The sequence below is a fragment of the Camelus dromedarius genome, chromosome 15, assembly GCF_036321535.1.
Source record: "Camelus dromedarius isolate mCamDro1 chromosome 15, mCamDro1.pat, whole genome shotgun sequence".
In the NCBI taxonomy this organism is placed as follows: Eukaryota; Metazoa; Chordata; class Mammalia; order Artiodactyla; family Camelidae; genus Camelus; species Camelus dromedarius.
In genome coordinates this window covers 17,206,940-17,230,309 of record NC_087450.1, presented here as the reverse complement: position 1 = coordinate 17,230,309, position 23,370 = coordinate 17,206,940, and the positions used below count along the sequence as shown (strand labels likewise).

The window sequence follows — 23,370 nt, the reverse complement described above, 5'->3', positions numbered from 1 at the left end:
CCATTTGTAACAACAGGAATGGACATACAGATTATCGTACAAAGTAGAGTATGTCAGACAAAGACAAATACCATATGATATCACTTATATGTGGAATCTAAAAAAAAATGATACAGGTGAACTTATTTACAAAGCAGAAACCGACTCACAGACATAGGAAACAAACTATGGTTACCAAAGGAGAAAGTGAGATGGGGGAAGGAATAAATCAGAAGTTTGGGATTAGTAGATGCACACACTACTATATATAAAATAGATAAATAACAAAGACCTACTGTACAGCACAGGGAATTATACTCAATAGCTTGCAATAACCTATAATGAAATAGAACATATATGTATAACTGAATCAGTATCCTGTACACCAGAAACTAATACAACATTGTAAATCACTCATACTTCAATTAAGAAAAGATTACCAGTAGTCCCCAAGGCAGTCAGCCTACAGCCTCAATGAGCCCCTTATTGGGACAAAAAGATCAACTGCCTAGCCACATGTAAAGAACATATTTAAACTGCCGAAACTATATCATTGAAGAACATGTCTAATGAACAAAATGTCCTTAGGAGTTTTACGGTCTAGTTTACATTCCTGGGAACGGAAACCCCCTTGTAAGATGGAGGGCTGGTTTTAACTTTTGCACATGCTCACTTGGATGCCTTTTCCAGGCTCCATTAACGTCTGAAATGCACGCACGTTCCAGTCTACAGAGGAGAAGGAAGAGAACAGGTGTGCCGGGGAGGAGAGGGCGGAGCCGTCCCCTGAGTGCCCCGCCCCGCGCCCCCCACGTCGGCCCATCAGCTGCCGGCCCAGCCCCTCCGGAGGTACCGGGGCCTCGCCCAGGACGCGGATACGCCCACGCCCTCAATCCTCCGTCCTTTTTTCCTACCCCTGCTGGTCCCAGGGCCCCCCTGGCTGGCTGGGAGTGAGGTGAAGACGCCGGGGAAGGGCATCTGGCCGCTGAGCGGAAGGCGCCGTCCTCACCACGGTAAGGAGGGGGTTGGAGGGGTATGCGGGGCGGGAGAGGCCTCGGCGTGGCTACGGCGTGCAGGGCGCCACGGGCTACCCAGAGCTGGACGTCTGCCCTGTGTGTGCCCCTTCCTTGTTGGCTACGACGAAACCTCTTTCCATTTATGATGTAGTGCCTTCTCATACTTATAAACCAATTTTCCCCCGTGTCATTTCCATTTGAAGGACAGTAGTGATTTCTAACAGAGCATGGAATCTTACATTGCTGTGGAAGCCACCATCATGCCCCATGAGAAAGACCTTTGTGAACAGCAAACTACTGGCTCTACAGCTAAATTCTTTTTTTTTTTTTTAAAGAAGTTGTTGGGAACTTCTCCAAATAACAAAAAGTGTTTTAATTGGGGGCCAATGGAGTCATTACTGGGGCTAGAGGGCCAGCCTGTGGCTAACTGTCAAAAAATGAGGTCCTTCCTGCAATTAATCTTTTCATCCAAAGAGCAGACAGGAACACCAGGGCAAATTTTGCCAAATATCTGCTCAGAATGTTCAGTTGGCCTTCCAGGCTGGATTATTTAAGTATCATCAGCGTCACCTGGGAACTTACTAGAAATGCAGATTTTTAGACCCACCCCAGATCTATTGAATCCCAAACTCTGGGGGTGAGGCTAACCACTGGAGTTTTAACAAGCCCTCCAGGTGATTCTGATACCAGGTAAAATCTGAGGACCACCAGACTAGACCAGTTAGGTAAGAGAGCATCCCTGGGCTGGGCTAACATACAGTTTGTACTAATTGCTATTGATTATAATTAATCATAGAATTCACTTATTAATTCATGCAGCAACTATTGTATTTCATTCATTCAACAAAGATTTATTGCATGTTTAAAGGGCAGCAACAAAGCTCATGTCATTGGAGCAGAGTAGTCGAGGGGGAGAGTGGAAGAAATGAGTTCCAAGGCAGGCAGGGGCTGGCTGTGTAGACAGCAGACCTTGATGAAGCATGGTGTGTCATGGGAGCCACTGGAAGGTACGGAGCAGAGAAGAGATACGTAAGACTGTTTTCATATAAACAATCAACTCCAGCTACAGATCCGAGAACAGACAGTGGTGGAGTAGGGGACAGATAAGGAGCTAAAACAAAGCTCAGCAGAGGGAGAGTGGTGATCTGGACTGGGATGTAGCGGTGAAGGTGTCCAGATGGCTGGATCCTGGATTTTGGAGGTACAGTCAGCAGGATTTATAGATGGGTTGGATGTAAGATAAGACCAAGGAAAATCTAGGATGACTCCAAGGTTTTGTGCCTGAGCAAAACTATGTTTAGTGAGAAATAATTAAGTGCCTACTAAAGATACACTTAAGATGTATCTCACAGTTAAAGATCAAATGTTTTAGTGGCAAAGACCAATTAAATGAAGATTATGGGTTGTTTTTCCTTCCACACAATTTACCTAATTGTTTGTTTTAGTCAAAATATTTCATTTTCTTTTATAAAAAAATGTGTTTCAATTTCAACAAGTAGCTTGGAATTTCAGACAATACTTTCGTACACCGGTATCTCCAATGAAGGTGGGGTTGTACTTGAGGTAATCAAGGGCTATTCTTCATATTAGAGGTAGAAATAGAACTCCTCCTTTATCAATTTGCCACTTTTGTGCTCTCTGCAGTACCAATTAGCAGCAATTATGTGCGCCTGCAAACATACATTTTAATATGTAACAGAGCCATGTCCCCGCCCCCACCCCCACTTAATTCAGCAGCCAGACTCCTGGCATCCCCTCAAGCATTTGGAACTCAGGTATGAATTCCCAGACTACACTCAGCAGCTTAAGTGATGTGTCTAAAATTAAAGTTAATGAGTTAATAGGCTTAATTATTTGACTTCCTCTGGCAACCTTCCATTCTTCCCAGGTTTAATGTAGTTCAGTGAATGGCTATTGGGTGCTTACTACAAACAGGGCACCCGGTGAAGCGGTAGCAGAGAACAGACCACAGTTCCATGTGGGGGTGTGGGGAGCCGACATGCTGACTGTAGCCAGGAGGGGGAAGCGGGAGAATCACCATCTCAGAAGGCTCAGAGCTTTTGAATTAACGCTAATAACAGCAGGTAATTAAATAGCCCCCTAGGCTAGATTACAGACAGCACCTGCCGGTGTCTGAGGTTTCCTGACAATGATTCTGAGTCATAAAATTAAAAAAAGTTGTTAGTAACTCAATTTCCTATGACGGAATTATATGACATTTTAGAAAAAGTTTAATCAAAATAATTAGGATTGAACATAAAGGCGTTGTTTTTAGTTACCTGAATGATTAATTAAATCTAGACTATCTTGTTTCCTTAAGAATTAATAGGATGTTATTACAAATGTGCCTGGAAAGTTCTATTAAGGAAGAATTTGAAAACTGACTGGCCAAATGGATGTCTAGTCTTTGAGTCTTTTGGATCTTTTCACATTAATGGGCTCTAGGCTAGTCAGAGGTGTAGATGTGGAAATAGAGTAATTGCTAACTTTTTGTTATCATTACCTTGCATTTTTAAAAAATTTTGACTATGGAAACTTTTTAATACATACAAAAGCAGCAGAATAGCGTAAAGAACCTTTATGTACTCATCACCCCCTGACCAATCCCGTTTCATCTATTCCCACCCACACCCTCTCCTGCATTATTTTGAAGCAAATCTCAGACATCACATAATTAATCATAAATGTATCAGTATATATATCTAACAAGTAAGGACTCTTAAAAAAAAAAGTCCCCCAAATTCCATTATCATATCTAAAAAATTAACAATTCTTTAATCAAACTTCTAGTCAGAGTTCAAATTTCCAATCGCTTCATAAAGTTATAACTTTTAAAAGGTTTATTTAATAGAATTAGGCTCTATATTGGGTCCCCACCGATATTGATATGTCCACATGTCCCTCTCCCTGTCACCTCTGCCCTATTCAGTACTTTTTAATTGAAATGAATTTGTTGAGTGCAGCGGGCCTTTTGGCCTGGAGAGTCTCCCCCAGTCTAGGTCTTGCTGATTACAGCTCTCCAGTTGTATTGTGCATCTTGTATTGTGTTTCAGCTCTCCTTTGAATTTCTTATAAATTGGTTGTTGGAACTACAGGCTGGTTCAGATTCAGGTTCAGTGTTTTTGCAAGACAATTTCCCAAGTAGTGGTGTATTCGAGCAGGAGGCTCTTCATGTCTGACTGTCTCTCTTTTTGTTGTGACAAGAGGTGTTGACTCTCAATACCTAGATCCTTTGATACATTAAGGTTTATCAAATGGTGGTAGTTTGATTCCACCATTCCTTAAACTGCACTGAAACAAAGAAAACGCCCTTCATTTACTATTTGCTTAATCAATGGTTGAGTTCAGACAGAAAAGCAGGGTAAATGCTTGATTCTTTTCCTTTATTTACTGGTTTTCGAAATACTGGGTTGACTTCCTCGCATCCTCCAAACAGGAACATTATTACATTTCTTTTTGGTAACACTGTTAATTCGTGGTTTTAAATATATGTGATGTGTTTTAATCCATTGGAGTTTTTATCTTTATTGATGCTGAGATCATTCCGTCTTTGACCAGTGGGAGGCTTCTCAAGTTGGGTCTCGAGTCCTTTTGGGATGACCCAAGTCATCTTTGAAAGCATCCTTACTCTCTACTATGACAAGATCTTCCAGGCTCATCTCATCTATTTCCTGGAGCCAACAATTTCTCCAAGGACTACTGACTCCTTTTACTGGGAAATGGTATCTTGAGATCTATTAATTATGTATTCATTTTATGATGTTTTGACATCTTGGGGAGCCTTGCTGACTGGGAGGAGACTGCTTCTCCTAGGGCTAGTTAATTCCTAAAGTAACGACTCACCTGCAGAATTACCTTCATATGCAAACCAACCAGCCCTGAGCCTATACCCTCAGCCACCTTCTATATATAACTCACATACCAAACCAATATTACCCCTGCCCTAAATCAACCCGGGGCCAAGTATCAGACAACTCAAGACCACCCCGTAGCCAAGAGCCCACCAACATTATTCAGACTATCCAGTCCTAAACTGTTTCTGCCTTTTCCCACAGAAAACACAGTAAAGGCTCTGGACCGTGCTCTCTCCTCACTCCTGATGCCTTTTGACCAAACCTGGTGCTTCCCCACGTGGCCCAGCATGGTGTGGCATGCCCCTGCTCTTGGAAAATGTGAGTAATCAATTCTTCTTTCAATGGCATTACCTCTCTGTGTTATCACTCAGTCACCTCCATAAATTAATATTCTAGGGGTCTGTTTTAACACGTGAGACCACAGTCTGGAGGCTTGGAATGCTCATTGGTTCAGAGTTGGCCATTATTTCCAGGTCTTTGCCAAGGACAGAGCTAAGAAATACATTCTGAATTCATCCTGATAGTTCCCATTCAAAATCGGAACCATAGGGGTTTTACTAGACCTCTGCTGTCCTACACTTTCCTCCGTTACTCTGCGAGTGGAGAATTACAGTGTCACGTGTTGTATCGCTTTATCAAACCACAGCACACACACGACAATCTCAGAATAACAATTCTGCCTGCAAAAATAGGAATACATAGCTTAATACTTGGCACTTCTTTTCTGTCCTCAGGGTATATCCAACCAGGGATGTGCACTGAATTTACCGGGTTTACAGCCACTTAGTGGAGTTCCTTCTTTGGGCAGTTATTCTCAAAACGGATTTATTTTATTTTTTACTTTTGAAGATGACTTTAACATTTTTGAATGTTATTTTACAATTATGTAAATTATTTACATGGCTCTAAAGTCAAATTTACAAATGAAGTTATGGGCTGAGACGCCTGGCTTTTCTCCCTGTCTTCCTCCTCCCCTGTGACTCTGTGCCCTCTGACCCCATAGGTAGCCATTATTTAATGTTATTGGTTATTCTTCCATTATTTGGTTTTTAATACAGGTATATATGTTTAATATTTTATATATTTAATATGGTTGCACACTCTTTACACCTTTCTCTATATTGCTTTTCTCACTTCACGGTGCACGGTGGGGGTCTCTCCGCGGGAGCATTTGGAGATCTTCTTTATTCCTCTCATGTAGAAAACCGCCAACCGTGATTGAGTGCTTGGTTTACCATGCGCCAGGCACTGTGCTAAGTGGCTTGCACAGGTTACCCCATGTAATCCTCAGAACAACCCAGTGAGGTTGGCACTATTACAATCCCCATTTTACGAACAAGCAATTAAAGGTTAAGTAATTTGTCCAATGTCACCCAGCTGAAAAGCAGTGAATAATCTTTTAAGATAGAGGTAGAAAAAATTTTTTATTGAAGGCTAGTTGATTTACAGTATTGTATTAGTTTCTAGTGTACAGCATAGTGATTCAGTTATATATATATTCTTTCATATTCTTTTTCACTACAGGTTATTATAAGATATGGATAAATTTTATGTCTACATTACACGTGTATTTCTTTCTCTCTGGTTGGACATAGAGATAGAGAAGCCATTTATACCAGTGAATTAGTAAACATCGGTGCCCCAGAAAACTCAGAAGCCCTAAACCGTGTATAAACAAGGACTCACAGAGACGTTTCCATGGATGCAGAGGGCTTATCAAGTAGGCAGAGAATTTACACAGTCCCATAAAATAACTTGAAAACCATTTTTAAAAGTTATTCTAGCATGTGGGGAAAAAAAAATCACTGTGTAGATTAATTATGTGTACAGATGACTAGGTAACTTGGAATCAGTGAGAAATCAAAGTAGACACAAGTCATCTTGGGATGGTCAGTTCTTTGGACACAGAACCAGAAACATGTCTGTAGACATACTCCGTCTGTTTCTCCATCTTGTTGTTGTTCTTTTTGTTTGTTCTCTCACAACAGAGTCTTTCTGCCATCGGCTGCAGCTGGCCGCTACCCCAGGGTGGGTGGCCAGGCTGTAGAGAAAGGGGACTGGATGGCTGGTGAGCTGGGAAGACACCCCAAAGAGTACCCATCGCAGGCTTTATATTCTAGTTATTTGTATCTATATTTTCACCTTTTCAAAAGATTGTTAGCAAATTTAGGCAGGCCCTCCTACATGCATTCCTGTAAACCTTTTCTCATCTCAGCGTAGCTAATGGACCAGGAGGGCACTTGACCCAAAGGGAGCCAATCACACTCTTCTGTCGGAATTTGCAGTTAGGACCAGAGATGCGGAGTGGCCTCTGCTGGACACTCCTGATTCCTTCCCCCACCGACACGACTCAGTAACAGACCAGCAACTGAGCAGTTCCTCTCCTTTCTTCTTTTACCTCCTACCCAGTTTCCTCCTGATCAGTAGATTTACTGCAGATCATGCTTTTTTTTACTTCTAAAATAGACCTCAGGTTTGGCTTGATATCTCCATCCCACAGCTGGCATCTGTGTGGTCTCTGCTGTCTTTCACCTGGACGCCTGCAGCAAGTTCCAAATTAGTGCCACTTTTTCTAGAGTGATCTTAAGATGTGAATTGGAGTAAGGCTCATCCCTGATTAAAATGTTCTAGGAGTTCACCCACTCCTGAACCAATCACTATGGTGGTGGTGGTGATGGTGGTGAGAATGGAAATGTGTTGATCCACCTAGATGAATAAGAATATCGAGATGTTTGCTGGGCTTATAAGCAAGAAGCTTTGTCCTCCTTCTATTGAAGCAGCTGAATGAGAACTCCTCCTTCCCTTGAGCTGTACGCTGTGAAAGTGTGTGATTTGGGACTGCTGCAAACCATTTTGCTACCATGTAAGGGGAAAGCCTGCTGTATCAGTCGAGATTCCAACAGGAAACAGAAGGCACACTCAAATAGGGCCGTTTGAGGAGCAATTAGTTTTGACAAAGGTAGGAGCAAGGTATAGGGAAAACTCAGAATAGTGAATTATCTTGGGGCCCACAGAGGGTGGTTAATTGGAATGCAGGGACAGTGAGTGCTGGATGGAGGACATCCCTCCTCACTGGGAAGGATGAAGGCAATCTGTGGTGTGCCCCAAGAAAGACAGAGATTTAATAAACACCCTAACCATCCTCTGAGTTCTTGCTGGTCCCAGATTGGCCAAACCCAGATGGAAGTCAGAGAGCAGAGGAGCCCATGAATGTAATCCAAGTCAGCCTCCAAGGGCACTGAGCAGCATGGAAAAGCTTCTGGAAGGCGAGTCCAGAACAGGGAAGATGCTCCTTGGATGTTTGGCAGATGAAGGCTGCACTTGCTTTTTGCAACATAATGGACTCCATCTTGTGGTCATACTTGAGAACTGCACTGCTGCCCAAGGGCAGCAGGACCACCACCCACTCTTTCCTAGTCCTTCCCACACCTCTAGGTCTCTTAAAAAAGAAAAGTATACCAAGATAAAGTCTACCCCACAGACTCTCAGGAAGACCTCTTAAGCCCAGTTTCTCTCAAACCACGTATATTCTTTATTCTCCAAGTCTCTACACCCTCTTTTATCCATATTATCAGTTCTCTTTACTTTCTTCAAAGCCACAATAGGCCAGGTGCTTTAAAAACATTTTCACATTCAGTCCTTACAGTAACCCGGAGACTGACAGATGTTACTCTGGCCATTTCAACAAGTGAGGAAAATCATGGCAAATAGGCTCAAAGCATTTCAGTAACTTGCCCAAGGCCATGCGGCTAATTAGTTGGGCGTGGTGGGATTTCTAGGATTTGAACTAGGTCGATTAGATCCACAACACAGGCTTTTTCCAGCAAACCTCACTACCGCTTGGTTGACAGGAGGTTCATCTATTCAGGTTTTGAAGCTGGAAACTAGTGGGGTGCTGTTGGTTACTCTCTCCCCTTCACCGACAGGCAGAGATGGTTCACTGATGTCACCTCCTAAATGACACTGGAATTTGTCCCTTCTTCTTTGCCCACTGCCATGATCTTACTTTGGCCCATCCTCATGTCGCAGGTGAAATACTGCACTAGCCTCCTAATAGGTTTCCAGTCTCTCCCCCACCCACTCCACTGAAGAGAGGTCCTCGTTTTCAAATCCAAATCTGAAAAGGCACAGCCCACCCAGAGGACATCTAGGCCACGTGGATCCAGAGCCTTAAAAATGTCTACATCCTTTCAATCAGTAATTCTCCTACTTCTGTGAATCTATCTTCAAAAAAGAATCCCATATACAGAAAAAGCCAAGTGTAGAGAGATGGTCAGGGCAGTATTACTGAGGTCGTAAATTCATCCCCTACAACTTTTTTAAAAATCCAGTATGGAGTAAATTATCTAAGTCAAGTTAATTTCAACTCCAAACCAAGAGGAAAGTCTGTCTCAGACCATCCTTGGGAAGTCCTTGGAAGACCCTGCACTGAAGGGTCATCCCTGGTCACTGCCAGGGCCCCCATTGTCTCGGTTTACCTGCTTCCCTCAGTTCTAATAGCCACTAGCTTATCTGCAACCCTTGGGACATGTGGCTACTTGGTGAGGTTGGGGGTCCCTCACTGTTCCCTCTGAGGTCCAGCCACACTGTGGGAGCAGGACACAGGTCCTGGCTGCAGAGGCGCCTCGGCCCTTCCCCCAGCCAGAGGACTTCTTTTAGGCTGGGGGAAGCCCAGCAGCGCTTCTGCTCAGGTTTCCCTCAGAGCCATTTCCTGTCTCCTCTCCCCATTGCACACTCAGCCACCCAAGGGGGTTTCAACTTCTGAAAACAAAGCCAGGAAGGGAATGTTTTGTAGGCAACTTCTTTTTTCATCTTGCCACAAACCTCCTCTGAGAAAGTAAACACGGAGCCTGCTACCTGCTTGAGGAGGGGGAAGAGGTGAAAAGTGGTTGAAGGAATAGCTATATTAATACAGCAGTGGCCTTGGCTTTCCCAGCTTTCCTGTCTCTTCCATGCCTATGGAAATCTCTTTCCTGTGTGTGGCTTTCCCTATCATGTCAGTTGATTTAAATCAAATGAACTGCCAGATATTTCTTTAGCAAAGACGGGTTTATTCAAGATCAGCCGAAAACTGCAACTCAGGGTCTGCAACCAGGGGCAAGTTCCCCGCGGCAAGGGAAGGAGAACTCTGTTGTAGAGGGGAAAGGAAGTTAGGAGGGCCGCAGACAAACAGTCCATGGCTTTTCACTGCCGAGTCCCTGCCGGGAGAGGAGTCTTTCTTCTTCCTGTTGGGCTCCACTGTTATCACAGGGCATGAGAGCTCTGCCTTCTGGTCTCCTGACTATTTAACTGAGGTTTCTGTTTTTAATTTTTTACATGTCTACATGACCAGCTATCCCCTCTTCCCCTCCGGCCCTGACTTTGAACTACAGCCCCATGTCTCCCACTGACCACAGTCATCACCTAGACATCTCACTTTGACTTACGTCCCAAATCAGCCTTTAGCCCAAGTCAGCTTCCTCTGTGCATACCTTACTTCTATCAGTGAGACCGAGGTGAATAGGCCAAGCAAAGTTCCTTTCTTGACACTTCAGAAGCTTCAGGATGTCTGCCAAAGCCCCCAGTTGAGGGGCTCTTTTGCAGAAGTCGTCCTGTCTGGCATCACCTCAGAGGCACATGAATGGACTGGGAGGGGGCCAACTAAAAACTGTCACTCACTGTCTGGTTCTATGAGAATGAAGCCACTGAGCCACTGCAGTTGCTGGCCTTCAATACACCCTGAGAGGCGTTTAGGGCAGAGATCAGGCATAAATGCTTTCTGTGCTCTGGGAAAAACTGGTAGAACAGGCCTTCAGAGAGTTAGCTGTTTTCAGAAGGAGATTCTATGAGCCCAACTTATTACATCTTCTCATATCTAGAAAAGCACTAAAATCATTAATGGAGACATCTGCTCCTCGTGGCTAGCAGCAGCCTTCTGCCAAAATGTGTGCTTGACTGCACATATCCCCCTTCACTAAAATCACATGTATACTGACCTTCCTTCCTGCTTCTTCAGAGCAGTTCCTCAGAGCTATCTGAGAGGCTGTCTCTCGGGCTATAGTCCTCATTTTGCCCTGAATAAAACTTAACTCGCAGCTCTCATGTGCATTTTTTTTTCCAGTCCGTGAGAGAGATCAGTCCCATTGTATGCTAGTGGCCAGACTAGCCCTTCTGAAGTAGCTTAAAGTGAAAACAGTGACCAGCAAGAACATCCTCTATTAAGATCATCTCTCTGGGGGCTTTAAAGAGACACAGACAGATGGGACCGAAACTGACAGGAGAGTAAAAGTTGAAATGGAGATATAGAAAGTAGTTGAACTACTATAGTGATGTCAACTGAAAAAAATGCACAGCCTGAAAGTTGAGAATTATGTTTTATCGATGGAATTACTGAGGACTTAAGCCCGGGATATAGCTTCAGGGACTCTTCTGAAGAGCCCTTCCTCTGTTTTATGTCCAAAATCAACTTTTACGCCAAGCCAGCTTCTCCCTTAGAGAAAACTCTAAGGGAGGAGATTTTGCAAAAACAAAAACAAATGAACAAAACCACCCAGGTAGATGTAACATAAAAGATTACTGCTAATTAAAGAAAACCAGACATCTGAAGTTAATGAATTTAGTACCTTCCTGTGTATAGGAAGATGAGAGTCTGGGCTTATTGAAATTACTCTTTTGACATGCACCTTAACTGTCCAGGGCCAGTATCTTGGTTTTTCTCCATCGTGTGTCCCCTCAGGGTAAATCTTATGGGGGTGATGAACTTGTCTAAGTATCCACTGTACTTCCTGTAAGCAGGAAGTTAGGTTAAATATTTCTGGAAAGAATACTTTTTAGGAGGCATGTGTTTGATAGTCCCATTATTACTGACTTTGACCCCTTGGTTATGATGGTGACTGCTTGATTTCTCCTTTATAAATGCATAACTTTCTCCTTGTAATTAGCAAGTAGCCAGTGGGGTGAAGCTTAGAATCTGTGTGAATATCCTTTTCCCTGACAGTCTTTCTCCCAATAGTTAAGCATCTGTTAATAATCCTTGACTTGGTTAATTATGATATTGGCGTTGCAAATGGTAATGTCTAATCTTTCATTCCCTGTACATTTGTCATTCTGTAAAGGTGAAATTTTCTTTTTCTCCCTTTTTTCCTTATGATTTGCTTGGAAATTGTGATGGACTCATTTTTAAAATCATTATAATCAATTAACATTATTCTTTTGGATGTACAGATTGTCCCAAATTTGTCCAGTGAGAAACTCTTTCATGCTGACTCCTGTATCCATTTTTTAAGCTTTATTGAGATATAATTCATCTACCATATGTACCGATTTACAGTGTGCAATTCCATGGTTTTTAGTTTACTCACAGAGTTGGGTAACTATCATCATCATCAATTTAAAGACATTTCATCACCCCTCAAAGAAGCTGGTTACCCGTTAGTGGTCACTCCCCACTATCACCAACTCCCCCAGCCCTAGGCAACTGTTAGTCTGCTCTCTGCCTCTATAGTCTTGTCTGTTCTGGATATGTCACATACATGGAATCATAATATGTGATCTTTTCTTTTCCTCAGCATTATATTTTCAAGGTTCATTTATGTTGTGTAGCATGCATCAGTATTTCATTCCTTTTTATTGCCTAGTAACATTCCATTTTATGGATATACCATATTTCTATTTATCCATTCACCAGTTGATGGGCATTTGAGTTGTGCCCACTTTTTGCCTATTATGAAAAATACTGCTGTGAATATTCATGTACAAGTGTTTGTGGGAACATGTGTTTTAATCTTTCTTGGGTATATACCTAGGAGTAGAATTGCTGAGTCATATGGTAAATCTATATTTAACCTTTTGAGGAGCTGCCAGACTGTTTTCCAAAGTGGCCGCACAATTTCACATTCCTACTAGCAATGTGTGAGGTCCAATTTCTTTACATCCTTGCCAACACTTGTCATTACCTATCTGTTGTAGCCATTGTATCTCATTGTGGTTTTGACTTGCATTTCCCTGACACTGATGATATCGAGTCCATTTTCCCCAGGTAACTTTGGTTCCTTTCAAGAATTCACATATTTTATTTCTAGAAAATTTCCTTGTGTTATAGCTTTGTTTTGTTGTTATATTTTTCTTCTTTGGGGGCTGTGGTGTTACGGAAATTGATGCGGTCTCCTTAGGCCACTGGAGGTTACAGTGTTGTCTGGTGACTGGTCCTGACTATCAAGGGGATAGAGGCAGGAGGACTATGACTGGAACCCATGAGGTGTCTCCTGGGGCACCTCATCACTCCCGTGCGCAGGGATGCAAGTTAATGGAAAGGTACTGTGCTACCTCCAGGCAGATCCTCAAGAATGAAAGTTTGGTTAACCTCACCAAGAAAGACTGGCCTGCTTGAAGGTCATGGGAAACCTGGAATAGGTACTGAAAATGGGAAATCATAAATGCCAATGAAGCCTCATTACCAGTTTCAAAAATGAGGATTTTAGCCTCTATTGATATTTCCTTTCTTATTGTATCATGTATAAACCTAGAGTTTCTAGCAATGTCCTTTTCTTTCATCTCCATTCTCTTCATAACAGTATTTAAAGTTTATCAGTGATAGTTAACTCTGAAATTTGGTCAAATTGCAATACTTGAGATAGGATGATGGTGAAACTTAGAGGAAGAATGGACCATCACCTACAGATTTGGACTTGGGGCCAGATACAATATCTGATGAGACTGAGCTGCCCTCCTTTGGGGAGGCATGAGTGCACTGTTGTTGTAGGAAAGATGGTTGCATTGGGCAGCCTAAGAGATGGACTATAGTGCAGTTTCTTTTTACTCCCCAGCATCTGAATATCTTCTAACTTGGAGGGAGCCTCCCTATTTTGAGTCTTGGAAGGAGGCTGGGCCCCTCCTCCCACAATAGAAGCCAACAGGTCTAGTAGAATCCACAGTAGAATCCTTAAATTGCCTTGCCTGTTGATAGCTAGAACCCAGGCTCATGACCTAGAGCTGGACAAGCCAGTGGTCCTGCCCAAAACTTGAATCTTGAGTGAATACCTAATATCACAGAAGTGTTTAAAAATAATTCTTGGTGGCACTAAAAGTGCAGGCATACAACCTAACTGGAACAGCATGAATGTTAGAACAGCATGGCTTTGGCTGAGTCTCCTGCTGCTTGACCTTCCTGGGTTTCTACCATTTCCAGACCGGGTCCCCCTAGCTTTTCTAGTAAAAGGAGTAAAACCATACACAGCTCTAGGCTTACTTTGTTTAAACTGAGAGACACCAGAGGAAAGAAAGAAACTCTCTCCCAGCCTCATTCTCTGCAATCCCAGACAAGTGTTGAAACCATCTCAGGTTGGCTTACATCTCTGAGGAGAGGAGGAGGAGACTACAGTTGGCCAGGCCTGGGCTCGATGCCTCCTCCTTCTCCATCCTTCCTGCCTTGGGAGGCCAGGGGAGTGTGATGCCCCTAAAGAATCATCTGATCCAGGGGGTTTCAGGCAATTCCTCAAAGGAAAGATTACTTGTCAGGCAAAAGCAAAAGATGCTCACCACACAAAATCACAGAATGTCAGGGCTGAAAGGAACCTCAGGTGTCATCCATCCTGTGCCCTCTTACAGATGAGAAGACCGTACAGGGTAGAAAATTATCAATGCTACACAGAGTTCAAAGGAGGGAGAGTGTGCAGCTGGTTGAGGAGATCAGGGTGGGATTTGACCCAAGACCTGACATACAGCAGGTAGACTGGGCTGGTTTTTTGCTGTGATCAGTACTTTTCTGCTCATAGTCTTTTTACCTCAAATTCTACCTCCCATAACTTCCTTGGCTTTTAGAGGCCTTATTCATTTGGCCTTGTTATTTTTCAAGTTCCCTTCACTTGGATGTGGTGCCCTGGTTTTATGCTCGACCTGGTTACCTGTTTGGACTTGGTCTCATTCTCTGTCCAGCTGGTTGTCTTGACTGGTAAAGGCCCAAGTCTCAGCCAGTGGAATTAGATGACTCCCCGAGAGGTCTTCTGTGTGTTCAGAGAAGACCAGGGGTCACAAATGCAAATACCTTCCAGCGTCAGGCAGGTAACAAATGTGTGAAGTGGCTGGCTGTTACTTAATAAAGAAGTGGTGTTTGTGGGATTTAAATTCTTATTTAAAAAGCAGAAGCGAAAAAAATCGATGTGCTGCCCAAATAAACCCATCTGCTAGTTTCTGCTCTTGCTGTCAGTTTGTGACTCTTGGGTTAGACACAACCTCCAGCTATCACAACAGGTTCTGGAAAACCTTTATCTCCTAAACTGCCTGGGGCCCATGAACTCCACAGTAAAGAATTTGTACGCTGGAATTCAGGCTGCCCACAGCAGGCATTCAGACATTTATAGACCTGTTTTACGAACTGGTGAGGCATTTAATGGAGGCCAGATTGCTGAAAGTGCCACAGGGCAAAAGCATCAGCATGCAGGAACAGCCTCTCTTCTCCACCCCAGCCTGGTGGTAGTTCTACGCCCCAGGATTCCGCTAAGCAGTAGGACCTGTGTCATTAAGCTCTTAGGCCTCATGCTGGCGAGAGCAGAGGGGAAGAGGTTGTCGTGAAAGGGTATGTGCATCATGGTTTCCCACAGGTTGGATCCCACTTCCCCTCGGATTCTATCGCCGGTTTCCCATTAGACCAGGCTGCTCAGAGAGTCGCTAAGCAGCTCTCAGCTCATCTATCTACACCTCTCCCATCCTTTCCTAGCCCGCGTAAGTTCCGCCTGTCCCCTAAAGCTGTCTTCAACCCCTGGCCCGGGGAACCTTGCCCTCCTCTGGTGCTCCTGCCCGGTGGCACCTGTTCAGGCTTCTGGCACTCGCCTGGTTATTTATATGCGAACGTAAACAGACGCACAAAGACTGTGGGTCCGCCTACCCGGAGGGTCCGCCTACCCGGAGGGTCCGCCTACCCGGCAGCTCCTCACCGGAAACATAGCCGTGCGCCCCACGCAAATGAATGAATGCATGGTTTTCCAGAAGTCAGGGTGCGGTCTACACACAAGGAGAAGGCGCCGCAGGGCACCCACCCCACCCTCCTCGCCGCCCAGGACTACACGCCCTAGCGTGACCCCGCGCGCCCAGAAAAAGCGAACGTGATCCGAGAGCGCGGAAGGCGAGGGAGGACAGCCTCCCAAAGAAGGTCCGGGCCCCCCCATAGGCTAAGACGGTGCCAGGGGTGGGCTCTTCTTGCAGCAGCGGGTTGCGCATTGGTTGAGCTTCCGTACCGGGGGCTGGGATTGGTCGTGCTGCTCTAAGGGCGCCCTCCGCGCAGAGGCGGAGTGGACCTGAAGGGCGTGGCCGGCGCTGGGTCCCGCCCCAGGCGTTCCGGACTCCCGCAGGAGGGCCGCTGTATCCACCTGGGACCCCCGCCGCGGGGCTGCCGCATGGGCCTGTTGAGGCCGCGGGCACCGCCGCAGGCCCGGTCCGAGAGTCCGAAGCGTTCGAGGTGCGGTAGGTAGCGGCCGGGGCGCGGGCACGGGGCTTGGGGGTCCGCGGCGCCGGCGGCTGCGGCCCGGCCCCTTCTACCCTGAGGTCTGCGGGGTCCGGCCGGGTGGGCCGCGGGGCCTAGTGTCCCTCGCCAGAAAGGGCACAAAGGCTTCGCGGGGACGAGGGCGCCTCGTGCGAGCGCCTCCATTTTGCAGGCAGAACGGCGGGTGCGGGTCGCGGCCGGGAGGCGAGGCGCGGAGGCGGCGTTGGAATAGCCGGAGCGCCGCGAGGCGGGGCCGAGGGAGCGCATCCTCTCAGCCGGGCAGCTGCGCCGCGGGTCTGCCGCGCCGCGGGGGGACTCGCTTTCCCTCGCTGCCTCGCCCCGGGCTTGTCCTATTTACCCTGCGCGCTCGCCGGGAGTGAGGGGCCCGTGCTGCTCCCGGACCCGGGCTATCGCAGGACCCTCTCTCACCAGCTCAGGGTCATTCCAACTGTTAAGACGGAGACAAATGATGCATTCTGGTCGCCTTGAATGCAGCAGTCCCCGCTGCCTGGGGGAAAAAACAATTTCTCACTTTTTACGCCTAGAATGGCCACCCTTTCCAACTGTCATCGGTAGAACAGTTCTCAGCCTAGGGGCACAAGTCCAAAACCTATTTCAGGCCTTTTATAATTATGAGATTGGGTTCGGTATATTGTTTGTAATAAAAATTAACGGAAACCTACCAGTGCCAGAGCAGATTTGGATCTCACTGGGAATTAATTGCGGGCTGGGGGAAGGCAGGCAGGGAGATAGGTGGCAGTCGTAAATACCCTTACGTTCCAAGATCTGGGGTATGAAGGATGTTGGTAAGATGCGTGACGAAATGTGTTGGGTCAAGGAGTCAACAGTCCAGGGCTTCGTTAAAAGAACTAGAGGTTAGCCTTCTCATCTTTGTTTCCTTCACCACCTGAGTCAGTCAGTTCAGGGCCACTCAGTAGAGAAGAGAGTAAATAACTCAGGAAGGCTTTTTAAAGCTCTTCCCCCACCCCACAACTAATTGTCACTCCTTCCTTTGAGCTACCTTCCGTTGCCTCTGTTTTTATACATCACACTGTATTGTGGTTTCCCCAGCCCCTAGCACAGTGCTTGGAATAGAGAAGGCCCTCAGTGATTGAAGGAAGCCAAAAGAAAACAAAAAATCAGCAGTGTAGTCAAACGTTGACAAAATAAAAACTTTAATTCCTTTAACTCGTTGGGCCAGTTATTCTTACAGGTGAGGGAGATAGTTTAGCTCTGGCTCTCTTAAGTCAAATCAGACTTTAGCTTTGCCAAGTTACCAGCTCTGGACAATTTATTTAACTTCTGTATGCCTCTGTTTCCTCTAAAATGGGAGTTAGAATAGTACCTACTCCATGGCTTCTGAAGGTTAAATAAAATACTGACATAAAGTGCTTAGCATAGTTGCTGGCACAAAGAAAATGTTCAGGAGCTGGTGGCAGTTGTTAGGATAAAAATAAACAGATACTTGAACAGATTCACTAATACTAAATGTCTGTATAGTATTTGACCCTTTGGAGTCTGCCTGCCTTTTGGTCCTTATAAGTTCCTTGATTTAAAAAAAAAATCCCTTATTCCAGATTTCCCCACCCCCGAGTAAAAGTATTCTGTGGAAGTTTACTTGTTTATGCATTTAGAGTATCACCACCCACTGGACATTGATGGAGTGGCCAAGTGTTACAGTAGTATTGGATAAAGTCTTCATGTGGTCTGTTAATCAAAATGGTCGTGTAAAAGCAGGGAAGTGAAACAGATGGGGCCTGATGAAAAGTCTTTAGGATGGTAGGTTCCAGTGGAGGTGGACTTGTGGTAGCTTCTCTCCTTTTAACTTAAATCTGTTCTCTTGAAGAAACTCTCCTGTCTTTAAAGTTGTTCACAAACATTGTGAACAGTGGAAGAAGTTTTCCTGTTAGCTCTAAACCTATTTGCCAAACCTTGAGGTGGCAGATACACCCCCTGTGGGGATATTGCCTCACTTCCAGGTTTTCCTGTACCACATTTTGGTAGCAGGAAACAGGCTAAGTTGTACATTTCCTTCCAGCTGTAGGTCCCCTTGGCATGTCAGTTTCCCTTAAATTATTTGGAGTCTCCAAAACAAAGACCATACTACTTTTCATTTGTAACCATCACAGGAGAATTCTGGTCCCTGATTCTGCTTTTAGTGTAGCCACATGAATCTTGAATCCTTTCTAGGGAATACTATTCTTTCTGAAGGTACCCTTCCAGTTGTGACAATCCATAATTAGCCATTAAAAACCTGCCACAAGGTATTGAGCTTTTTCTCATTCCTGTTGGAAACACGTTATGGACAAGGACCATAAATTTCCTTCTCTTGTATGCTTTGCATAAAGTAGGCACTCAGTGAGTGGTTATAAAGCCATTGTAGTTCCTTTCCCGGGTGCTACAGCAGGCTTACTAACCTGGTGGTTCTGAAACATTGTTGTGCTTGCCAACCACCTGGAGCTCTTGCTAAAATGCAGATTCTGATTCCAAAGGTCTGGGGTGGGTGGTGCTTGAGAACCTGCATTCCCAACAAGCTGTGAGGTGATGCGAATGCTGCTTTTCCAAGGACAGCACTTTGAGTAGAAAGGTACTAACTTTAAGTATCTACATTTGCTTTTTAGATGTACTGGTAAATAGGCTTGGTTTTCTTCTGGTATTGGGATGAAGTCTTGGATTTAGGAGCCTTTTTTTTTTTTTCTATTATTTTATTCTGTTTTTTAATAGTTCCTCTATTTTGTTCCAAAAAATGATTTGAGGAATTTTTCCAAAATGCTTTCAGTGTAACAAGATTTTTAATAAAAGTGATTAAAGAAGATAGGGTAAAAGAAAATTAAGAGAAGTCAAGGGTAAGAGTAGAACAAAAGGGGAGGGCCTCTCTGTGCTATACATTTTACTTGGATGGGACTACAGATTTGGTCCTGAGCTTCCTAGCAGCCAAAGCAAAGAAGAAAAAAAAATTTATTAGTTTTGGCAACATCTCCATTACCTCTAAAGTAAAAACAGGCTGACTACTCAGTGAAACAGCCGTTTCTATTACTGAGCTCAGAGAATTCTTCTCCCACAGATTCTCCAAAGAGGACACTTTGATATAGTGAGTGATGGTCTTAATAGCACCTCCAGAAAATCAGTAAGATTCATCAGTCTTCATACACGTAGCCTGATGGACACAGAGAACTGTCAGTACAGTAAAAGCAATGGCCTGTGGAACTGCAACCATGTGGTCCAGGGCCGGCCTCTGCAGACAGTCGGAACGATTTTTGTTACAGGGGAACTGTGTTTCTTCCTTGCTCTTTGATGGGAACAAGAGGGGCTGGCTGATTGACATGTTCAGTCCCCGTCACCCTCATACTTTGAGCTTTGTTGGACGGCAATAATCTCCTGACTGTTGAGGGGGCCAGAGAGTTTGGGGTTGAGGGAAGGGGTGGCTGGAAACTCGGTTAAGCGCCTTGTAGATGTGGCAGCTGCATCTCCTTAGAGGCTGTGTAAAGATCTCTCATTGACAAGTTAGAAGATCAGCCTTGATGTGAGGTTCCCGGTGGTCCCAGTCAGCCAGCTGGTGAGTGAGCGAGAGAAAGTGAGGGGAGAGCAGCCTGTGACAGCCTTCCCACCACTCTGATTAGAGGGTCGCACTGGCTCCTGCTAGGGCCCTGGAGGACTCTGACTATAAGCAGGAGGTAGGGAAGCAGCCCTGCGGAAGGAAAGGGAGTGCTGGGGCCAAGGTTCCTGAAGATGTCATCAGCCTATTGCCAAGCCGTGGGACACACCTCTGCCCCTTCATAGCTCTGAACCTCTTCCTTTTTGCTTGGCTTTGCTTTGCTTCACCTGCAAAGGAGGAGGGCAGAGCACTCAGGGTGACCTGCCCCACAGGGAGAGATGGCCTGTGTAGAGAGAGGACTGAGGGGCATCAGGGTTGTGCAGCCAGGGAAGGAGCAAGTGGAATGGCAGGCGCCCTTAGCCAGTGGCCTCCCAGTCTCAAACCTCCAGCCACAGCGTTCCTGGCACCCGCCCCACCCCGAGGCCGGCCTGGGCCTCTTGTGACTGCCCCTTTTGTTGGCCTCCCTCACATATGTCTTTACCCGCTTTCATGCTGCCTCCCACGCCTGGACTGGCTTCTGCCTTTAAACTCATTTCTCACACCAGTCTAGTTCCCCCAGAAGCCTTCCAGCAACCTGACGATGCTGGGTCCTACCCCACAGCCCTGCTTCCCTTGTGGGCAGCTTCATGTCCTTCGAGAAAAAGCAGCGCTGAGAGCCTCTTTGTCCAGTTCTCTGGCCAGGTTCTGCCTCTGTGTGTGCGTGGTATTTGCCTCCTGCGAAAACAGCAAGGAGTGTCAAGGCTTGGGCCCCTGAACTGGTAGGGCTGGCTCTGTCGAGCAGCACCTGGCCTTCGTGGCTGGTACGGCTGCTGTCTGTGCGCTCAGGTTCAGAGACGGGCCCTGCCCAGAACCCAGCTTCCCGGGCAAGGTTGATATAAATCAGATTGTTTGAAAGGGAGTTTGATTTAGAGAATCCTGGGGAAAGTCCTTTTTTGATCAAAAGAGGGTTGCCCCCTAAGTTGATAATTTATATTTTTGAATGGTTTAGTTAAGAGGAACATTACCTCCCCCACTAACTACCCCAAACCCCAGTCCTCTGTTCTCCATCCTGGACGGGCGTGGTAGGAGGAAGCCCTGGCAGCTGTGACCAGACTGCACGAGGGTGGTGCAGCAGATACCAGGAAGGGTCAGATGGCCAGGCTTCCGAGTTAGTGTTATCCCGTGCATGATATGTGAGCATATTTTTACTGTAGAGCAAGAGTAAGCCAAGTCTGCATCACTCCTAATTATATCTGGTAGGTCATACACCTCTGCAGGTCCTGGAAACTAATGGAGAATTTTAATACTAAAGTTCAGGTGGTCCCTGGCATATCCTGAAGCTTCTGTGGCTTGTCTCTTGGTTTGGCCAAGCACAGGGCAGAGCTGGTGTGTGCAGACCTTTCTCAGGTGGGAGGGTTGAATTCATTGTCTGTACTCTGAGCCCTCCAGTCACTCAGTCCAACTTCCTGTTGCTTCCCTGTTAGGAAGGAGGCTGACTGAGGCCTCTGTCCCCCACAGAGCTGCCAGCCTCCAGGCACACTGTACACGTGTGATTAGAGAGCAGGAGGGACCCATGTAGATTAGTAGGTTTTTTAAAGCTACTGACAGCAGAGCAAGTCATTTTCATCTGAGCAGCCCATTGGGCACTTTGAAAAGGAGTAAGCTGTCTCTCATTGGAAGGGCCCAAGCAGATCCCCACCTCTTTCCTCACCCTCAGAGGATTACAAGGAATGATGATGTGTAAAGTCTAGACTCTGGAAATGAGGGCTGGACTTTCATGCATTGTTACGGATGCCCACCTGGCAAGTGCAGAGAGTCAAGCCCTAGAAATCCAAAGCTTGTGCATTGGCTGGGCTGATGTTTTCTTCCACATTATTGATGTTTTAAAAATGGTTTGTCTTCAGCAGTCATTACTTCAAGGAGTTTTTCCTGATTATCTCTATCCTGGTCGATTTCTCCCTTTCTTTGTGTTCTGTAGTACTTTACATAGAATTTGGAATGAACACTCACAGACTTTTTCTATCACATATATCTTAGTTCTCATCAAAAATTTATGTGGCACAGGGAAAATACAGCATGATTTCTTAGGCAGATTAATAAGTAAGATTATGAAAGGACTGTGTATCCAGACTGAGAAAATAACCACCCATAATTTGTCTTTTCAGAAGTACCATTTCTGTGAAAACATTGAATTTCAGACCTTTCCTGGTTGCTGAAGGGCCTCTGGCAACAGGTTAACCTAGTTCAGTTTTGTATGTGTACTTAAAAGAGTCACCTAGAGGTATCTCCTGAATAGTTTATAATTCTAGCTCACTACCCCCTGCCTGCCCCCCCAACCCCGGGATGAATGGATACCTTCTTTTTTGAATAATAAGATCCAGGCAAGACAGATCATTTGTTTGCACCCCTCTGTTGCCCCAGCATGGTCTTATTCCAGTGCCCTGTCTCCAGACCACACTCTTTAGTTAGCCACCCATCACGGCCTGACTCTGGCCATTGAGAGTTTCTAGGAATGCAGCAAGTGGCAGAAATTGGGGGTCATAGGCTAGGTTCAGCCTTCACCCTAATTTTTCCAGCTCAAGGACTCAGCTTATTCCCATAATTGTGAAAACACAGTTTGCCTGTGTCTTCACGTGCAGTTTCTTAAAGAGCCACCAGGTGAGGATGTGGCTCCATGAGACTCTTTATCAGCAGAAGTTGGTCACCATCTTCCTGTCCCCCTGCCAGTCTCCCCACCTTCCACCCTGGGTGCCTTTCTGGTAACTTGTTCCCCAGTTGGTTCATAAGGAACTTGGGTTCTGAGTCACACAGACCTGGATTTGACTCTGAGTGGCTTACCTTCTGTGAAGTGAGGATAGGAGAACCTGGCTCCCCTGGGAAACAGGTGCTCTCTCAGGCTGCTGGTGGGGATGGAAATCTATGCCACCTGTAGAGGTGGAACGTAAGCCAGAAGTACACTTGCAGGTCACCTTCACCCCAGCGGTTGTCATTCTGACTCTGCTGTGAGTGTGCTGGCACGTGTGCAGTGGGGCATGCACGTGGTTCTTCACACAGCCTTGTTTGCAATAGCAAAAGATTGGAAGTGATGTAAATATCCACTAGGAGTGGACCAGGGAAGTAAACTAAGGTGCATCCTTACAGCGGAGTGCAGTGCTGGGCAGTGGTGAAAAAAGAGGATGCTGTCTGTGTATTGCTGAAGAGAGATCTCCAAAGTATTTCATTAAAAAAAAAAGAAAAGTTCTAAACAGTGTGTTCTGTCCAGTTTGCTACTTTGTTGTAAAAATAGAGGGAAGGATGGAGTAGATTTTTGTGTTTGCATTACACATCAAGAGATGAGATGCACACAAACTTAGATTATTTACCTGTTTTTGTGGGAGTATCTAGTAGGAAATATTTTAATTGATTTATATGAAAATCTGGCTGCTTTTTCTTCCTCTGTTGGACTCCTTTGTTCCTTGCAAGTGACTTGTTAACCTGATTCTTTCCCTCCCCTCC

The 23,370-nt window shown here is 45.4% G+C and overlaps 1 protein-coding gene across 7 annotated transcripts in view; it reads left to right on the top strand.

Moving 5' to 3' along the window:
* The first annotated feature begins 678 nt into the window (after positions 1–678).
* Positions 679–23,370, top strand: part of CEP68 (centrosomal protein 68) — a 39,919-nt gene continuing 17,227 nt past the window's right edge. For 2 of the 7 annotated variants that reach the window (XM_064494443.1, XM_031467149.2), the window contains exons 1-2: positions 716–989; positions 5,048–5,164. In XM_064494443.1, the coding sequence (XP_064350513.1) occupies positions 5,144–5,164 (21 nt within the window). In that variant the 5' untranslated portion in view covers positions 716–989; positions 5,048–5,143. Of the gene's footprint in view, positions 990–5,047; positions 5,165–16,137; positions 16,283–23,370 lie in introns of those variants that run through there. The other 5 variants (XM_064494442.1, XM_064494441.1, XM_064494444.1 and 2 more) reach the window with 4 other exon arrangements.